Source organism: Mesoplodon mirus (assembly GCF_964341445.2).
Source record: "Mesoplodon mirus genome assembly, chromosome: 2".
Taxonomy (NCBI): domain Eukaryota; kingdom Metazoa; phylum Chordata; class Mammalia; order Artiodactyla; family Ziphiidae; genus Mesoplodon; species Mesoplodon mirus.
The window spans coordinates 137,640,053-137,656,663 of record NC_138977.1 but is presented as its reverse complement, the minus strand read 5'-3'; the positions used below and the strand labels follow the sequence as shown (position 1 = coordinate 137,656,663).

Below are 16,611 nucleotides of genomic sequence, written 5' to 3'. Positions count from 1 at the left end.
ATTTAGATTAGTGGTTTTGAATTTACTACTTATTCTTTCAGAAACAAAAAAAATTAAGTAAAATAAATTGAAGAGTTGGAGTCTTTTTCCTTTGTTTTTTGTTTTTGGAATTTCTGAAATGAGTGTGTTCTTTTCCTCTACAGGAGGCTCTTTCTTCATCCCAGACTTCAAGAACTTTACGTCTGTTTTCATGACTCCGTCACAGAAATTGCCATTGAAATGGCTTTTAAATTGTTCTTTGGATTAACCTTGTAGCTGTGTTTTCTTGATGTACAGCAACACTGCACAGACCATAAAGTAGTGTTAGAACTGCTGAAATCCATTCACAAAGAGATAAGGTTTAACTTCGTTCCACTGTTCAATACTGAACATAAGATTGTTAAAGACCGGGATGATATGCTGCTGGATTTGATGCACTAAATCTTATTGTGAGACTTTTGAAGAAGATACTTGATCAAAATATGAAGAAGGGATTGTTAACTTATTTCCATTTTGGTATATACCATTAATTTATTTACTAGTTTGAAATAATGTGATGTGTTTTATGTAAAATTAATATAGGAATGTTTATCTGGGAAAAATACCCAATTCGTTGTATATTTTTCTCAAGACTAATATTGATATCTGGCGAAACAATCATGAAATTGGGAGGAGGTGACCAGGTTCTGTAACTGATTAGTGCTGTGACCATGAGCAAGTTGTTGTACCTCTGTGAGCTCAGAGTTTTCATGTACAAATGAAATGATTGCTTTGAGGTGTCTAAGTATATGAAATGATTGCTTTGAGGTGTCTAAGTATAGACCCTCTTAAGTATAAAATGTGCAATTTTTTCCCTCTTGCCTATTGTTTGGTACCTAAATTTGTAATGTCCAAGTACTGATTGCTTCTTAGATCAGATACTTTTCTTTAGTTTAGGTGTTTTAGTAGATACCTCACAGTGGGGGAAGAGAGGAGTGAAAATTAAACTTCTTTTTTTATTTATTTGATTTTCTTTACTCTTCCAGGTCAATTCTGTTTTGACTAGGATATATTTTTTTAAACTATTTGTCCATAAACTTTCATTGTTTTTCTCTTTGTTGAAATATATTCAGGTATACACACACATTTTATGCAAGTTCATGAATTTTGGGAAAGTTGTATGTAAACCTTTTTAAAAAACCTAGTCATGTTGAAAACACTGAAAAAGCTGACTAAAAAAATTCTATGGTGACTTTTTTTGTTCGATACAAATTTTTGCCTTACAAGTATGGATCATTATGTATTGGGTTTTCCCAAAGGGGGACATTTTAATGAACAATAGTTTACTTGACTTTGAGTAGAGAAAGAAAAGTACTAAGATGAGAATTTTCATTGGCTGTCAGAATTTGGTGGATTGAAAGAAAGGAAGAACATGACAATTCTTAATTGACATTTACCCAACGGATTCTACTGAAGTCTCAGATGCCCCCAAGACTTTAAAATACTGGGTTCTTTCTTCTTCAGGACTTAACTTTGGAAGGCAAATTATGTTGGCACATCTAAAGCCAGTCCCTGCCTTTCCCCTACCTCAAACGTGAGACCTCCAGCTTACTCTGAATTAACTGCAAAATGTAGTGGATGCACCATTTGAAAGATTTGGTCTTAGAAGAAACACTATTATCCCTCTGTCATGAGTTTAAGAGATTTTCACCCAGGCGTTTAAGATGCAAACCACTATACTTGTCCCATTAGTGACTTGTGGGCCTTAATTTTGGCATTCAAAACAGGGAAAGAAACTTTGGTTCTTGAAATGTAGAAAATGGCTTGCAATATCCTCCCCCTTAAGATTATAATATTGGTCAAATGGTAGATAGACTCTTTACTACTGTCTTAGGACTGCTTGTGTACATATATAGGTATTGAGGTATTATTTAAAAGTATTTAGTAAATGTCTTAAATTTCTTGATATGTCCTCCAAAACACCATGAGCTATTTTTAATACTGAGAATTATTCATAAATGCAGCTATTGATCACCTCAGATTTTCAAACAGACTGAACTAAGACTTGGGATTTTACCATCAGGAACTTTTTGTTTCATTTAATGAAATTTTGGTTTGTTGAACTGCTTTCCTGGTGTCAAAGAATCATGAGACCACCATTTAATAACTGAAATAAAAAGACAAAGCAGACTACTGATGGTAATAAGGGCGAAGTCATTTGCAACATTGTAGATGTGCTCTGTAATGACCATGTTGCAGAGACATTGCATTTTTAAGAAATAAAACCAAACATTATCTTGGCTTTTATCTCTAAATGGATATCAAAATAAGCATTATAAGTAAACTTAGCTGCCTATTTTTCCATATACATTCAGATTCACATCTGAAAGTAGATCAGTCTGATTATTAGACAAGAAGTGCCTATCTGCCATTTTATTAAATAAAGAGGGACAAAGAATACTTCAGCAGATATAGAAGCATTCTTGAGTTGGAGTTTATTAGCATCCTGCAAAAGTTCTTGTTTACCAAAGACTGTAATGCAAAAGCCTATATAACCAGCATTAAAAAAAAAAAAAAAAAGTCAAGTGCTGTCTTACCACCATCATATATTTTTTAGCCCCACAAAATTACATTTTAGCTTCTAACCCCTTTCTCTTTCTTTATCGCTCTTTGTTTCTTTTGGTCAGGTTAGAGAAGAGAATGTTTCTTATTTGTGCCAAGGGACCCTTGATGGTGATGCATGCTGGCAAGATAGTAAATTTGCAGTGCCTGCTTTTTTATATTTCTAATACAAATGGGAAAAGCTATGAAATCAATTTACTAGGTTTGTCCACTCTGAACATTCTTGAAAATAATATTGTGAATAATCATGTGTTGTCTGTGTGATTTCCCCCTAAATAGTGCCTGGCATATGCTATGTGCTATAAAAGTGTTAGCTGCTGCTACTACTACTACTACCACCACCATTTATTGTTATTATTATTAAATATCCATTGGTTGAAAACCATGGAGTCAGCTAAATCATACCTTCTACTGTACAAAATTTTGGAAAGCTAAGAAAAAGTATTCTGCACTAAACACTTCTAAAACGATGACTTATACTTTGGATATTTTAAAATATATTATTGAATGTTACTAAAACTTTAATCTGTATACTAAACTGTGTGGAAATAATTTAATTTTGTAGAGTTGTACTTCTATATTCTATATAATTGAAGATATTTTTATACTATATTGATAGTTTTTAATAAAGATGGTTTAGAGGTTTGTTTGCAGTTGTGTTGCCTTTTTGTCCGTTCATCCTACCCTACAAACATTTATTACATTTCTGCTCTGTACCACGCACTGTTCTGGATGCCAGAGATACAGCAGTGAACAAAACAGCTAAAAATCCCTACCCCCATAGAGCTTATGTTCCCGGGGGAGAGGTAGGCCACAAGTAACACAAATAACTATGTTGACAAAAGCTAAGAGAAAAAAAAAAGTGAAGCAAGAAAATGAGATATGAAGTGTGGGAGACAGGGTGGCCAGGGAAAGTGGTGCTGAGGTGATCCCACATCTCAAGTAAGTGAGGAAACTAACCAAGCTGATTGCCAAGGAAAGAAGAGTGAACAGTGCAAAGGCCCTGAGACTCTATACTTTCAACATATAAATCACCAGGACTTTTTTCATTCCCTAAATCAGTAAATAAAATACAATGCAGCAAATTAAACATTTTCAGCTTTATCTATTGAAAAGAGCTGATTCAGAGCTCTTAATAGGGTTAAAAAAAAAGCTACACTTCTAAGTACTTTCACTTTTGCTGTCTCCTAACAAAGAATACATGTCAAAAGTAAGCTAGAGGATATCATAAAGGAATATGCTATGAACATGCCAACTATGGGGTCAAATGTCAGGGGAGAGGGGCAAGGGAGGCAAGAAAGGAAGGGACAGAAAATTGCCCTGGGAAGCAGCAGAAGACTTGCTTTTGCGGCCTCCGAGATACTTACTTTCCCTGTGACCAGAGATGGTTCTGTTGACCTCTCTTGGCACCTTAAAAAGACAGTCTGGCTTGGAGTGTGATTCAGGCAATTCACCCTTTAAATTTCTCCCTAAGTCCTCCGAGTTACCTTAAAAGAATGAAACATTCCATTTTTCAGATTTTTGCAGATAAAATGCCCATCATTTCTTGAATTTGCAATGGGTTTCACAAAGGATTTTGAAGTCAACACAATGAGAAGACTTTAAATTTTTCAAGCTAGGAATAATGATTAATGCAATTGCTTCATTAAGATTACTCTGGCAGCAGCATGTAAAATGTAGAGAGACTCCGGCTGAAAAACCAGTTGAGTCAAGCCACTATGGAAAGGAAGGTAGCACCAAACATGGTACCAGTAGGACTTGCCAACTAGCTTTATGTGAGGTAATCAAAATATTAACAGAATTCCTGCTCTGGAATCCTTCTGGCCTAAATATTTGGTTTTTTTATTAGTGACAAGTACTATTAAAAGTGTTCGGACACACTTAAGATAATAAAGAAACAAATGTAACAAGTTCAAAAAAGCCAGTAACTTATCTCACATTTTATAGATGTGTTTCAAGACTGCAAGTCCTACAGAGTAAGAGATGATAAGATGGAATCTTCCTTTATTAGAAACCATCAAACAAGCTGTAAAGAGGAATCAGGAATATATTCTTTTATTAATAATACTAAGACATTATTTGCCTCTTTCACTCATTAGCATACAGTGGAGTTCTCCACCAGCTACATGTTGTGTGATATTGCAGCAAATGGAGTGCAAAAGCAGCTATGTAAATCCAGCTGTCTTTTATTAAGCCAGACATTTAAAAAGACTTTCAAAAATATAAAACAAGGCTGTTCCCACTACGTTTTTTTTTGTTTGAAAATAGTTATTTTTTATTTTAAAATGTTTCTTACGTAGGGGTTTACTATTGTTACTTTAAATGAGTTGATTTTTAAATTTTTCTGTTTCAATTTCTGAAATGGTTAATGTCAACACTATCACCAAAACAGAAGCTTCTTTGTGGTCTTCCAAGAAGAGTGAAAAGAGATCCTAAAATCAAAGTTTGTGAACCACTGTTCTCGAACAGGTCATTGATTCTCAACCCTGCACATTAGAATTACCTGGGGAGGACTTCCCTGGTGGCGCAGTGGTTAAGAATCCGCCTGCCAATGCAGGGGAACACAGGTTCAAGCCCTGGTCTGGGAAGATCCCACGTGCCGTGGAGCAACTAAGCCTGTGTACCACAACTACTGAGCCTGTGCTCGAGAGCCTGTGAGCCACAACTACTGAAGCCCAGGTGCCTAGAGCCCATGCTCCACAACAAGAGGAAGCCCAGGGGCAGCAATGAAGACCCAACGCAGCCAAAATTTAATTAATTAATTATTTCTAAAAAAGGAAGAAAAGAAAATACAAGGCTTAAAATAAAAAAATCTAAAAAAAAAAAGAATTACCTGGGGAATTCAAATTCAAATACAGACACCAGGGCTCACTTCTAGATATCCTGATTTAACAGTCAGGACCTAAGCCAATCATCAGTTAGACTAAACACTCCCCCACTCCCCACCTCTGAGTGTGCAGTCTGGCTTGAGCACCACTGCTCTATACAGAATTACCAATTTAAATAAAATACAGGAGAAAGAGGAACATCTTGTGTTACGGGGTGCAGTCAGTAAAACCAGACAGTGACTAGACAAACGACCCCTGCTAAATTAGACGAGCAGAAATTAAAGCAATTTCTAACAGAAGGTGTAAGGCAGCGGTCCTCAACCCTTTTGGTACCAAGGCCCAGTTTCGTGCAAGACAATTTTTCCAAGGACAGGGAAGCTGGGGATGGTTCAGGCAGTAAGGCCATCGATGGGGAGCGGCAGATGAAGTTTCACTGGATGGCCCGCTGCTCACCCCCTGCTCTGCCGCAGGGTTCTTAACAGGTGGCGTCCTAGTACCTGGCCTAAGGGTTACCCTGGGAACTAAAACTAAACTCGGTTAATCCCACACAGTTGGTTTACTGCTCTGTCCTGGTTTGGGCTACTAAATTTCCTTATACAGAACTGGTTCTCCCGCGACCGTTCCCGCACCTTCCTGGGTCAGAACCCACTGGCCTCCTAGCCCTGCCTGCCGCACGGACAGCCCCACACCAACACTTGCCAAGACACTTTTAGAGACTTGCACCACGCGGAGTAGCCACGTGTCGGGAGTCACGTGGCCGGCGCCGGGTGGCGGAAGGCGGTTGGAGGCGCCTGCGCAACTCCGCGACCCCGGCGCACTGGTTTCCCGGCGTGCTGAGTGCCGCTTTCCAGTCGGGACGACGCTGAAGCAGTTTTTGGCTTCCCTTCGTCCGTCTCTCCCGCTTTCGTTTTGAGCTTCTGCTGCCCGATTTCACGTCCATCGTCCCACCATGCAGCGTGTACCTCCGAAGAAGAAGCTGGAGAAGAAGGTGGAGAAGCAGCTCTTTGACGCCGCGTCCTTCAGGAAGGACCTGCTGGCGGGCAGGGTGGCGGCGGCTGTATCCAAGACGAAGGTGGCGCCCATTGAGCGGGTAAAGCTGCTGTTGCAGGTGCAGGCGTCGTCCAAGCAGATCAGCCCGGAGGCCCAGTACAAAGGCCTCGTGGACTGCCTGGTCCGGATTCCCCGTGAGCAGGGTGTGTACACGAGGCCGCCACACCAGTCTCTCCCCGCGCCAGGTCAGCTTGCCAGAAAAGCGGGTGGGTGGGCCGGGCGGGGACGCTTGCGGGCGCCACGGCCATGTTTGTCGGTGATGAGTTTGTTTTCTTTGCCTTCGATAATTCAATTTCTTAACCGGTCTAAGAGGCTCTGCTTTCCCAGGGCCAAGAAGGCCTACACGTGACCAGTCCTGGGGCAAGGGAGACCACCACCTTCTCTTTCTCTAATTTTTCCCTTCGCAGGAGGCTCTGCACCTCTGTGCACCTGTGTCTGGCTCAGGAGGAAAATGGTTGACCTCCCCGTATTGGGGTAGATGCCATCAGGCCCTTGGCTGTATGTTAATAGGTGCTTTAAGTTGCTTAAATATTTGTTGAAATAATACGTTTAAGAGAAATATTCCAAATATGGAAGCATTGGGGCCTCTCAGTATCTAGTATGTATTCAGTGAAAAGAGGTTCTGTTTATTCTCAAGAACTACTGAAGACCAGGGCTGAGACCAAGGAGGCACTCACATCTGCCCAAATTTTAGGGGGACGCCAAAAAAAAAACCTCAGTAGTAGAAACAAATAACATTTTAATGCAGTATTTTTAAAAATCGAAATTAATGCGAAAAACCCATGATGAGCAATATATAAAAATTTTAAGTAAAGACGGGATCAGTATTAATTTTTATTTTTTTGCGTCAGGCTCTGTTTTTACTTAAAGTTTTGATATTTTGGTCCCTTGTGGAGTTTTTTTCCATTAATACTGAAATGATTTCAAGGAATAGATAATGAAAATGCTTTATTAATCATTCAGTGCCCTCCTCTTACTGAATGGCTCCTTAAGTTAGCTAAGTGGATAAGAGGATAAATTGATCAGAAATTTTCTGATATAGTTGGATTCAATTGAAACCTCTATATGAACTCTAAAAAGGAAAGAGGTCTATTTATTGTGTATTCTGAACAAGAAGTGTAGTGGCTTCAACTCCAGTGCAGTCCTTTCTTTCACTCCTAAGTCTAGGGCAGGTTACTCTTCCTCCCATAAAAAAGGATTCCTGGGAACTCCCTGGTGGTCTATTGGTTAGGACTCCTCACTTCCACTGCAGGGGGCACGGGTTCAGTCCCTGGTCAGGGAGCTAGGATCGCGCAAGCAGAGTATTTCAGGTTGAGGGTAGACTGTTAAGGCATCATCTAAACTGTGGATTTAAAGTGCCCATCTGGGAGCTGAGTTTAGATCTTTAATGGTAAGTGAGTGGTTCACATCCTCTCACTCCCATTTATTTTATCAGAGCAAGCTTCCCATGTCTCTTCAGAGAAGTAGGAGCCTCTTTATTATTTGCTAATCTGCTTTAAATATTCAGTCAGGTAAAGTTAAATATTCTGGATAGATTGTGCTGACCAGTGCTAAATCGTTTTATATTTTAAAGTTTTTTGTAGTATTTAAACCTAAATTTATTCCGTATGGCTCTTGTAAATTGAGACCATTATGAATAGTATTCTGGTTCCAGCTTTCTTTAAGCAGAATTTTAAGAAAATGTTTTCTAGTATATACAAGGCCTTGTTATGAGTACACCATGGTATATGCTATGCTAGAAGATTAGTAATACACAACAGGGATAATATTGCCATCTAGGGGCATTTTTGGAAACTCGTAAGGAATTTTTTGTTTAACACAAGGATAGAGGGGAATAATCCTTAACTGCAATGATATGAAAGGCAAAATCCAGGGCTGCTAAACATCCCGCTGCTGCTGCTGTACACGGCCAGTCCTACACAACAAAGACTTGCCCTGCAACCTCATGACTCAGATCTCCCACTGGACATTCACGTAGCAGTAAAACCTGTTTATGATTATCTAAGCCTAGAAACTAACTCTTATTTACCTATAAACACAAACTGCCTGGGGCAGAATTCTAGTACACAGTGATTCCAGTAATGCAGCTGTCTTGTAAGTAGAGGAAAGATTGTACTTTGTTTTATTCAGAATTTTACTGAGAGTTATTCATCATTGTGAAAACTCATGTTAGCAGTCCTGTGTGTGATATTTGGTCACCACTTATATCATCTGCATTTTTTTTTTTTTTTTTGCGGTACGCGAGCCTCTCACTGCTGTGGCCTCTCCCGTCGCAGAGCACAGGCTCCGGACACGCTGGCTCAGCGGCCATGGCTCACGGGCCTAGCCAGTCCGCGGCATGTGGGATCTTCCCGGACCGGGGCACGAACCCGTGTCCCCTGCATCAGCAGGTGGACTCTCAACCACTGTGCCACCAGGGAAGCCCATCTGCATTTTAAACTATTGAATTCATGATGATTGTATAGATATATTTATTAAATATAAATATATATATATTTTCCAAATGTCAACGTGTGTCTTAAGCACAACTGATTGATTATAAATAGAAGCAAGCATCGGACTGTTAAGTCTATGGTGTGATCACGCCTCACCAATTTACTAAGTAATATATATGTTTTATTATAAACTCTTATTTTTTCTTTGTATATAGCAGAAAGGGCATTATATTGATTTTTTTTAGAACTAGTGAAGAGGTCATTGTCTTTGAATTCTATTTCTAGATAGTAAAGGAAGCATTGTAAAATATTTATTATGTATAGAAGACTTGAACCTGGTAGCGCTGAGAATCACTGTGCTAAATCATTATGGAACTTTCCTAGGCAATCATATTCTGAGGCTGTTATTTTCTGGAATTTACCTTCTGTCTCTTTTGTGAAAGTCAAATACATTGCAGTCTCAGTGTTCTGAAGTTTCTCTTGTTTTTCCTGTTTGCTCGAGTTTTACTGATAACTCTTCCTTTCTTTAGGCAATGTGGAATAAGCATAAGAGACAATGAATTCAGAAGGTACAACAAGATGCTCTCTCACTATCTTCTTACCTTATCTCTTTCTTTACACCTCAAGGAGAGAGCTTTTCATTCTTCCTCTGAACATAGCTTTAAACATTTCCTTGGGTGTCTTTGATACTTTTTATAAGCTTTCCTTGGCTTATGAAAGCTTATGGATTTATCCTGACTAATGCTTTTTTTTTTTTTTTTTTTTTTTTTTTTGCTGAACGCGGGCCTCTCACTGTTGAGGCCTCTCCCGTTGTGGAGCACAGGCTCCGGACGCGCAGGCTCAGTGGCCATGACTCACGGGCCCAGCCACTCTGTGGCATGTGGGATCTTCTCGGACCGGGGCACGAACCCGTGTCCCCTGCATCGGCAGGCGGACTCTCAACCACTGTGCCACCAGGGAAGCCCCTGACTAATGCTTTTTAAAAAAATTATTCTATTCTTTAGTTGGTATTATGACCTTCCAACTTTGTATGTGTACTTTTATTTAGTACTTTTTAAACCTGTATTACACAAATAATGCATGTTTACTATAGAAAATTGAAAAACATAGAGAAACAAAAAGTTTTTTTAAAGCACTGCTAACATCACCACAGTTAACATTTTGGTGTCTGTGCTGTGATTTTTTTTTTCACTGAGCAAGCTATGCATCGGTAAATATATTTTAATTAATATAATTGTTTTATTTAATATATTGTAACATAGGCTTTTAAAGATACTATTTCTAAACCTCATTTTTAAGACCCTACCAGTACTCTTTTCTCTTTTAGGTATTCCTGGCCATGAATTCATCAGCTGTCTTTAATCTGAACTTTTCCAAATATATTTTCCTGAAGGCTAAAGCAGGGAGGTTTTTATATCTTGAAGAAGATATTTTGGGGTATGGAAAGAAAATGTTAGGTATATGTGTTATCTAAATAAAATGGGAATATAAACTTTACTGATATTTAGTAAATGAATTGGCACTGGCACCTATGGTTGGCCAAATGTCAGTTATATATCACAGGATGCTAAGGTATCCTGAAAAAAAGAGTAGGAGTTACACAGGGTAAAGGGGATAACAGGTACCCTTACTCAATCATTGTATACTGAACATATTATAGTTTATGTTGGCTCAGTTAAATGGATTTATATAGATAAGAAGACTATTTGAATATTTGAAATTGTCAGGAATACTATTTGAAATATAGATTCACATACACTATTTTTAAGAATGAACCTCACCCTAAGGGTGCCTTGAGATAATAGCAGATGATAGTATGAAAACATCATGATTAGAAAGATATCTGAAAATACTGTTTTTTAACTATTAAAACAAATGCTCAGTTGTGCCCTAATATCTAAAAGTTTTCCCTGACCATCCTATCTAAATAGCCCTTCCTCATTCTCCAACTACATATACTATTTTTTTCTTGTGGCCACTTGACATATTTATTTGTTCATTGTCTGTCTTTCTCAAAATGTAAGCTCCATAAGACCAAGAACTTTGTTCCTATGCACTTGGTACCAAATAAAAGGTTTTTAAATGAATCTTTTTTTTTTAATTTTTATTGGAGTATAGTTGATTTACAGTGCTGTGTAAATGAAGAATCTTTATCTCATTCTTTAATTTCTCTTTTGGATATGTTTTACAAATGTATGTAACAGGGTAGTATAGTAGCAAAGGTATATTATTTACATTTTTAAGTATGTACATATTTGAGAGTCATGATTACATTTTTTAACTGATAGGCAGACTGTCAAAGCATGTTGGAGCCTGCTAGTCTAGAATATACAGTTGACCCTTGAACAACAAGGGTTTGAACTGTGTGGGTCCGCTTACACATGAATTTTTTTTCCCCCAGTAGCAAATACTACAGTACCTGATCCCTGGTTGGTTGAATCCATGGTTGCAGAACCGTGGATATGGAAGAACCACATATAGGGAGAGCTAACTACAAGTTATTACTTGGATTTTTGACTGCATGGATAATCAGCATCCCTAACCCTTACGTTGTTCAAGGGTCAACTGTATACCCAAACATGCCTAGCATTTCCATTCTTGGCTAGTAAGTGGACCAGTAAATGGCCCAGTAACTTTTTCCCATTTTCCCATCAGTTCTGTATTAATTCTTAATTATTTTCTCAGAATTAAGTTCAGAGTAGGTTTTTCTCACCCTTAAATTTTGAAGAGATTATTTTTACTTAACAATTAAGTAAAAAAAAAACTTAGATGTTCTGCTATTAGCAGAGAAATATACCACAGCCCCTATGTTTGTCTCTGTCAATTTTGTGATTATATATTAGGAAACTCTCCTTTTGTTCTGTGTGACTAGAGTCAAATACTGCTACATTTGCATCACACTTGCTTTTCCCTTGTTTTATTCTGACCACTACTGTTTTTATCCAAAATGGATTTTTACCTAGAGGCAATAGAGATTTAATAGCTCTAGGTCTGGAGTCAGATAGATCTAGAAAATTCTGAAGTTAAGTCCCAACCTTTCCCTTACCTTGTAACCTTGAACAGTTTTTATTTAACCTCTCTCAACCTCAGTTTTCTCAGTTCTATACAAGGTATAATAATATTACCTACCTCATATGGAAGTTGCGACGGTTAAACAAGATAATGCCTGTAAAATACTCAGCCATGTGTCTATTGCATAGTTAGTGCTCAATAAATTTTAACTCTTTAATCATTTTGAATACATTCCTAAATTTAGAAACATGTATTCCTCATGTTCATTTGTAAATGAATGTATTTGGGATAAATTTGCATTACATATAGATTTTTGTAATCTATCTAAAGAACCTACATAGTACACAGTGTACTTAAAGTACATTTGAGTAAAACCTTGAAACCTGGCCCCCAGAAATAATATTTCTATAGAAGATGCATTCAGAGTTCCACTTTGAGGTTCCTCCTCTTTGTACTCTTACTAAGGACATTGGAACTCCTAAAAGCATGGTACAGCAGTGAGATGCAAAGAAGGGAATAAGTTTTTTAAGTATGATCTGTGGAAAAAGAGGCTAAAGCAGGGGTTTTTAACCTGATATCTGTAGCTCCAGGGAATCCATGAATCCTGAGAAATACATGCAAAAGTATTTTATGTGTGTGAGATACTTTTTCATATATAACTCATTAAGAGCTGCCACTGTTATACTGCTAGGGATTTTTTTATTTCTAGATTTTTCACTGAGACATTGACAATTGTTTTGATGAATCCTCTAGGTTTTTTCATGCAAATACAATTTTGCTAAAAGGAATACATTCTTCTGTCAATGCTAGCAAACCCCTTTAGTCATTAAATCTGTCACTCTGTCATGGTCTCGTTAATATGCAGATGTCTTTGTCATCAGAATCTTCCATTTATATTCAGTACATTAGCCAAAGTTACAAACCTTTATACTATTCTTATATTTATATGACACTCTTTTGTGAAATAAATATTAATTCAGTACTATAATCATAATTATATAATTATAACTAATAACTCATAATCTGAAACCTGTAATATCTCAATACCATCTAGCTGAATCAACCATTTCAAAAATGACTATTAATAAATAAGAGCCATGTATAAAATGGGAATTCTAATACGTGATACATGTATTAGAATTCGTGATACATGACACTTTTTAAAACTCAGTTTATTACTTTGGGTTTTTTTTTAAAACAAATGATGATTTCAACTTAAATCCCATTTGATCAGATTGGCAGTTCTTTAGCCAGTATGTTCTTCTTTATCCTTTTAAGATCCTCTGCGAACTTCCGGGGAAGATGGCGGAGGAGTAAAATGCGGAGATCACCTTCCTCCCCACAGATACACCAGAAATACACGTGGAACAACTCCTACAGACCACCTACTGAACGCTGGCAGAAGACCTCAGACCTCCCAAAAGGCAAGAAACTCCCCACGTACCTGGGTAGGGCAAAGCGGAGAGATTCCCGCACAGAGGATCGGTGCCGACCGGCACTCACCAGCCCGAGAGGCTTGTCTGCTTGCCTGCTGGGGCGGGCGGTGCTGGAAGCTGAGGCTTGGGCTTCGGTCACAAAGCAGGGAGAGGACTGGGGCTGGCGGCGAGAACTCAGCCTGAAGGGGGCTAATGCGCCACAGCTACCCGGGAGGGAGCCCGGGAAAACTCTGGAGCAGCCGAAGAGGCAAGAGACTTTTTCTTCCCTCTTGGTTTCCTGGTGCGCTAGGAGAGGGGATTAAGAGCGCTGCTTAAAGGAGCTCCAGAGACGGGCGCGAGCCGGGCTAAAAGCGCGGACCCCAGAGACGGGTGTGGGACGGTGGGGCTGCTGCTGCCGCCGCCAAGAGGCCTGTGTGCGAGCGCAGGTCACTGTCCACGCCGCCCTTCGGGGAGCCTGTGCAGCCCATCATTGCCGGGGTCCCGGGTTCCAGGGAAGGCTTCCCTGGGAGAACGTACGGCGCGCCTCACGCCGGCTTCTGCCGCTGCAGGCTCGCCCTGCACTCCGTGCCCCTCCCTGCCCCCCGGCCTGAGCGAGCCAGAGTCCCCAAAGCGGCTGCTCCTTTAACCCTGTCCTGTCTGAGCGAAGAACAGACGCCTTCCGGCGACCTACACGCAGAGGCGGGGCCAAATCCAAAGCTGAGACCCGGGAGCTGTGAGAACAAAGACGAGAAAGGGAAATCTCTCCCAGCAGCCACAGAAGCAGCGGATTAAAGCTCCACAATCAACTTGATGTACCCTGCATCTGTGGAATACATGAATAGACAACAAATCATCCGAAATTGGGGAGCCAGGAGTCAGTGCTGTGCCTCTGAGGTGGGAGAGCCAACTTCAGGACACTGGTCCACAAGAGACCTCCCAGCTCCACATAATATCAAACGGCGAAAATCTTCCAGAGATCTCCATCTCAACACCAACACCCAGCTTCACTCAACGACCAGCAAGCTACAGTGCTGGACACCCTATGCCAAACAACTAGCAAGACAGGAACACAACCCCACCCATTAGCAGAGAGGCTGCCTAAAATCATAAAAAGTCCGCAGACACCCCGAAACACACCACCAGATGTGGACCTGCTCACCAGAAAGACAAGATCCAGCCTCATCCACCAGAACACAGGCACTAGTCCCCTCCACCAGGAAGCCTACACAACCCACTAAACCAACCTTAGCCACTGGGGACAGACACCAAAAACAACGGGAACTACGAACCTGCAGACTGCAAAAGGGAGACCCCAAACAGTAACATAAGCAAAATGAGAAGACAGAAAAACACACAGCAGGAGAAGGAGCAAGATAAAAACCCACTAGACCTAACAAATGAAGAGGTACTAGGCAGTCTATCTGAAAAAGAATTCAGAATAATGATAGTAAAGATGATCCAAGATTCTATTGCCAAGATCCAAAATCTTGGAAATAGAATAGACAAAATGCAAGAAACAGTTAACAAGGACCTAGAAGAACTAAAGGTGAATCAAGCATTGATTAAAAACACAATAAATGAAATGAAAAATACTCTAGATGGGATCAATAGCAGAATAACTGAGGCAGAAGAACGGATAAGTGAGGTGGAAGATAAAATAGTGGAAATAACTGCTGCAGAGCAAAATAAAGAAAAAAGAATGAAAAGAACAGAGGACAGTCTCAGAGACCTCTGGGACAACATTAAACGCACCAACATTCAAATTATAGGGGTTCCAGAAGAAGAAGAGAAAAAGAAAGGGACTGAGAAAATATTTGAAGAGATTATAGTTGAAAACTTCCCTAATATGGGAAAGGAAATAGTTAATCAAGTCCAGGAGGCACAGAGAGTCCCATACAGAATAAACCCAAGGAGAAATACGCCAAGACACATATTAATCAAACTGTCAAAAATTAAACACAAAGAAATCATATTAAAAGCAGCAAGGGAAAAACAACAAATAACACGCAAGGGAATCCCCATCAGGATAACAGCTGATCTCTCAGCAGAAACTCTACAAGCCAAAAGGGAGTGGCAGGACATAATTAAAGTGATGAAGGAGAAAAACCTGAAACCAAGATTACTCTACCCAGCAAGGATCTCATTCAGATTTGATGGAGAAATTAAAACGTTTACAGACAAGCAAAAGCTGACAGAGTTCAGCACCACCAAACCAGCTTTACAACAAATGCTAAAGGAACTTCTCTAGGCAAGAAACACAGCAGAAGGAAAAGACGTACAATAACGAACCCAAAACAATTAAAATGGGAATAGGAACATACATATCAATAATTACCTTAAATGTAAATGGACTAAATGCTCCCACCAAAAGACACAGATTGGCTGAATGGATACAAAAACAAGACCCATATATATGCTGTCGACAAGAGACCCACTTCAGACCTAGAGACACATACAGACTGAAAGTAAGGGGATGGAAAAAGATATTCCATGCAAATGGAAACCAAAAGAAAGCTGGAGTAGCAATTCTCATATCAGACAAAATAGACTTTAAATTAAAGACTACTAGAAGAGACAAAGAAGGACACTACATAATGATCAAGGGATCGATCCAAGAAGAAGATATAACAATTGTAAATATTTATGCACCCAACATAGGAGCACCTCAATACATAAGGCAAATACTAACAGCCATAAAAGGGGAAATCAACAGTAACACTTTCATAGTAGGGGACTTTAACACCCCACTTTCACCAATGGACAGATCATCCAAAATGAAAATAAATACGGAAACACAAGCTTTAAATGATACATTAAACAAGATGGACTTAGTTGATATTTATAAGACATTCTATCCAAAAACAAGAGAATACACATTTTTCTCAAGTGCTCATGGAACATTCTCCAGGATAGATCATATCTTGGGTCACAAATCAAGCACAAATCTTAAACTGGTAAATTTAAGAAAATTGAAATTGTATCAAGTATCTTTTCCGACCACAATGCTATGAGACTAGATATCAATTACAGGAAAAGATCTGTAAAAAATACAAACACATGGAGGCTAAACAATACACTACTTAATAACGAAGGGATCACTGAAGAAATCAAAGAGGAAATTAAAAAATACCTAGAAACAAATGACAATGGAGACACGACGACCCAAAACCTATGGGATGCAGCAAAAGCAGTTCTAAGAGGGAAGTTTATAGCAATACAATCCCACCTTAAGAAACAGGAAACATCTTGAATAAACAACCTAACCTTGCACCTAAAGCAATTAGAGAAAGA

At 39.2% G+C, this 16,611-nt stretch overlaps 2 protein-coding genes across 4 annotated transcripts in view; both read left to right on the top strand.

The window, feature by feature from the left end:
* The window catches only part of INTU (inturned planar cell polarity protein), a gene marked incomplete at its 5' end in the record, with an annotated part of 82,628 nt that extends 79,508 nt beyond the window's left edge, over positions 1 to 3,120 (top strand). For all 3 annotated transcript variants that reach the window (XM_082633113.1, XM_082633112.1, XM_082633111.1), the window contains one exon: positions 144 to 3,120. In XM_082633113.1, coding sequence (XP_082489239.1) covers positions 144 to 255 — 112 coding nt within the window. In that variant the 3' untranslated portion in view covers positions 256 to 3,120. The remainder of the gene's footprint in view (positions 1 to 143) is intronic.
* A 3,237-nt stretch (positions 3,121 to 6,357) lies between these two features.
* SLC25A31 (solute carrier family 25 member 31) overlaps positions 6,358 to 16,611 on the top strand; it is a gene marked incomplete at its 5' end in the record, with an annotated part of 31,714 nt that continues 21,460 nt past the window's right edge. The window contains 1 exon segment of the mRNA XM_082607592.1: positions 6,358 to 6,601. Within this exon segment, the coding sequence (XP_082463718.1) occupies positions 6,358 to 6,601 (244 nt within the window).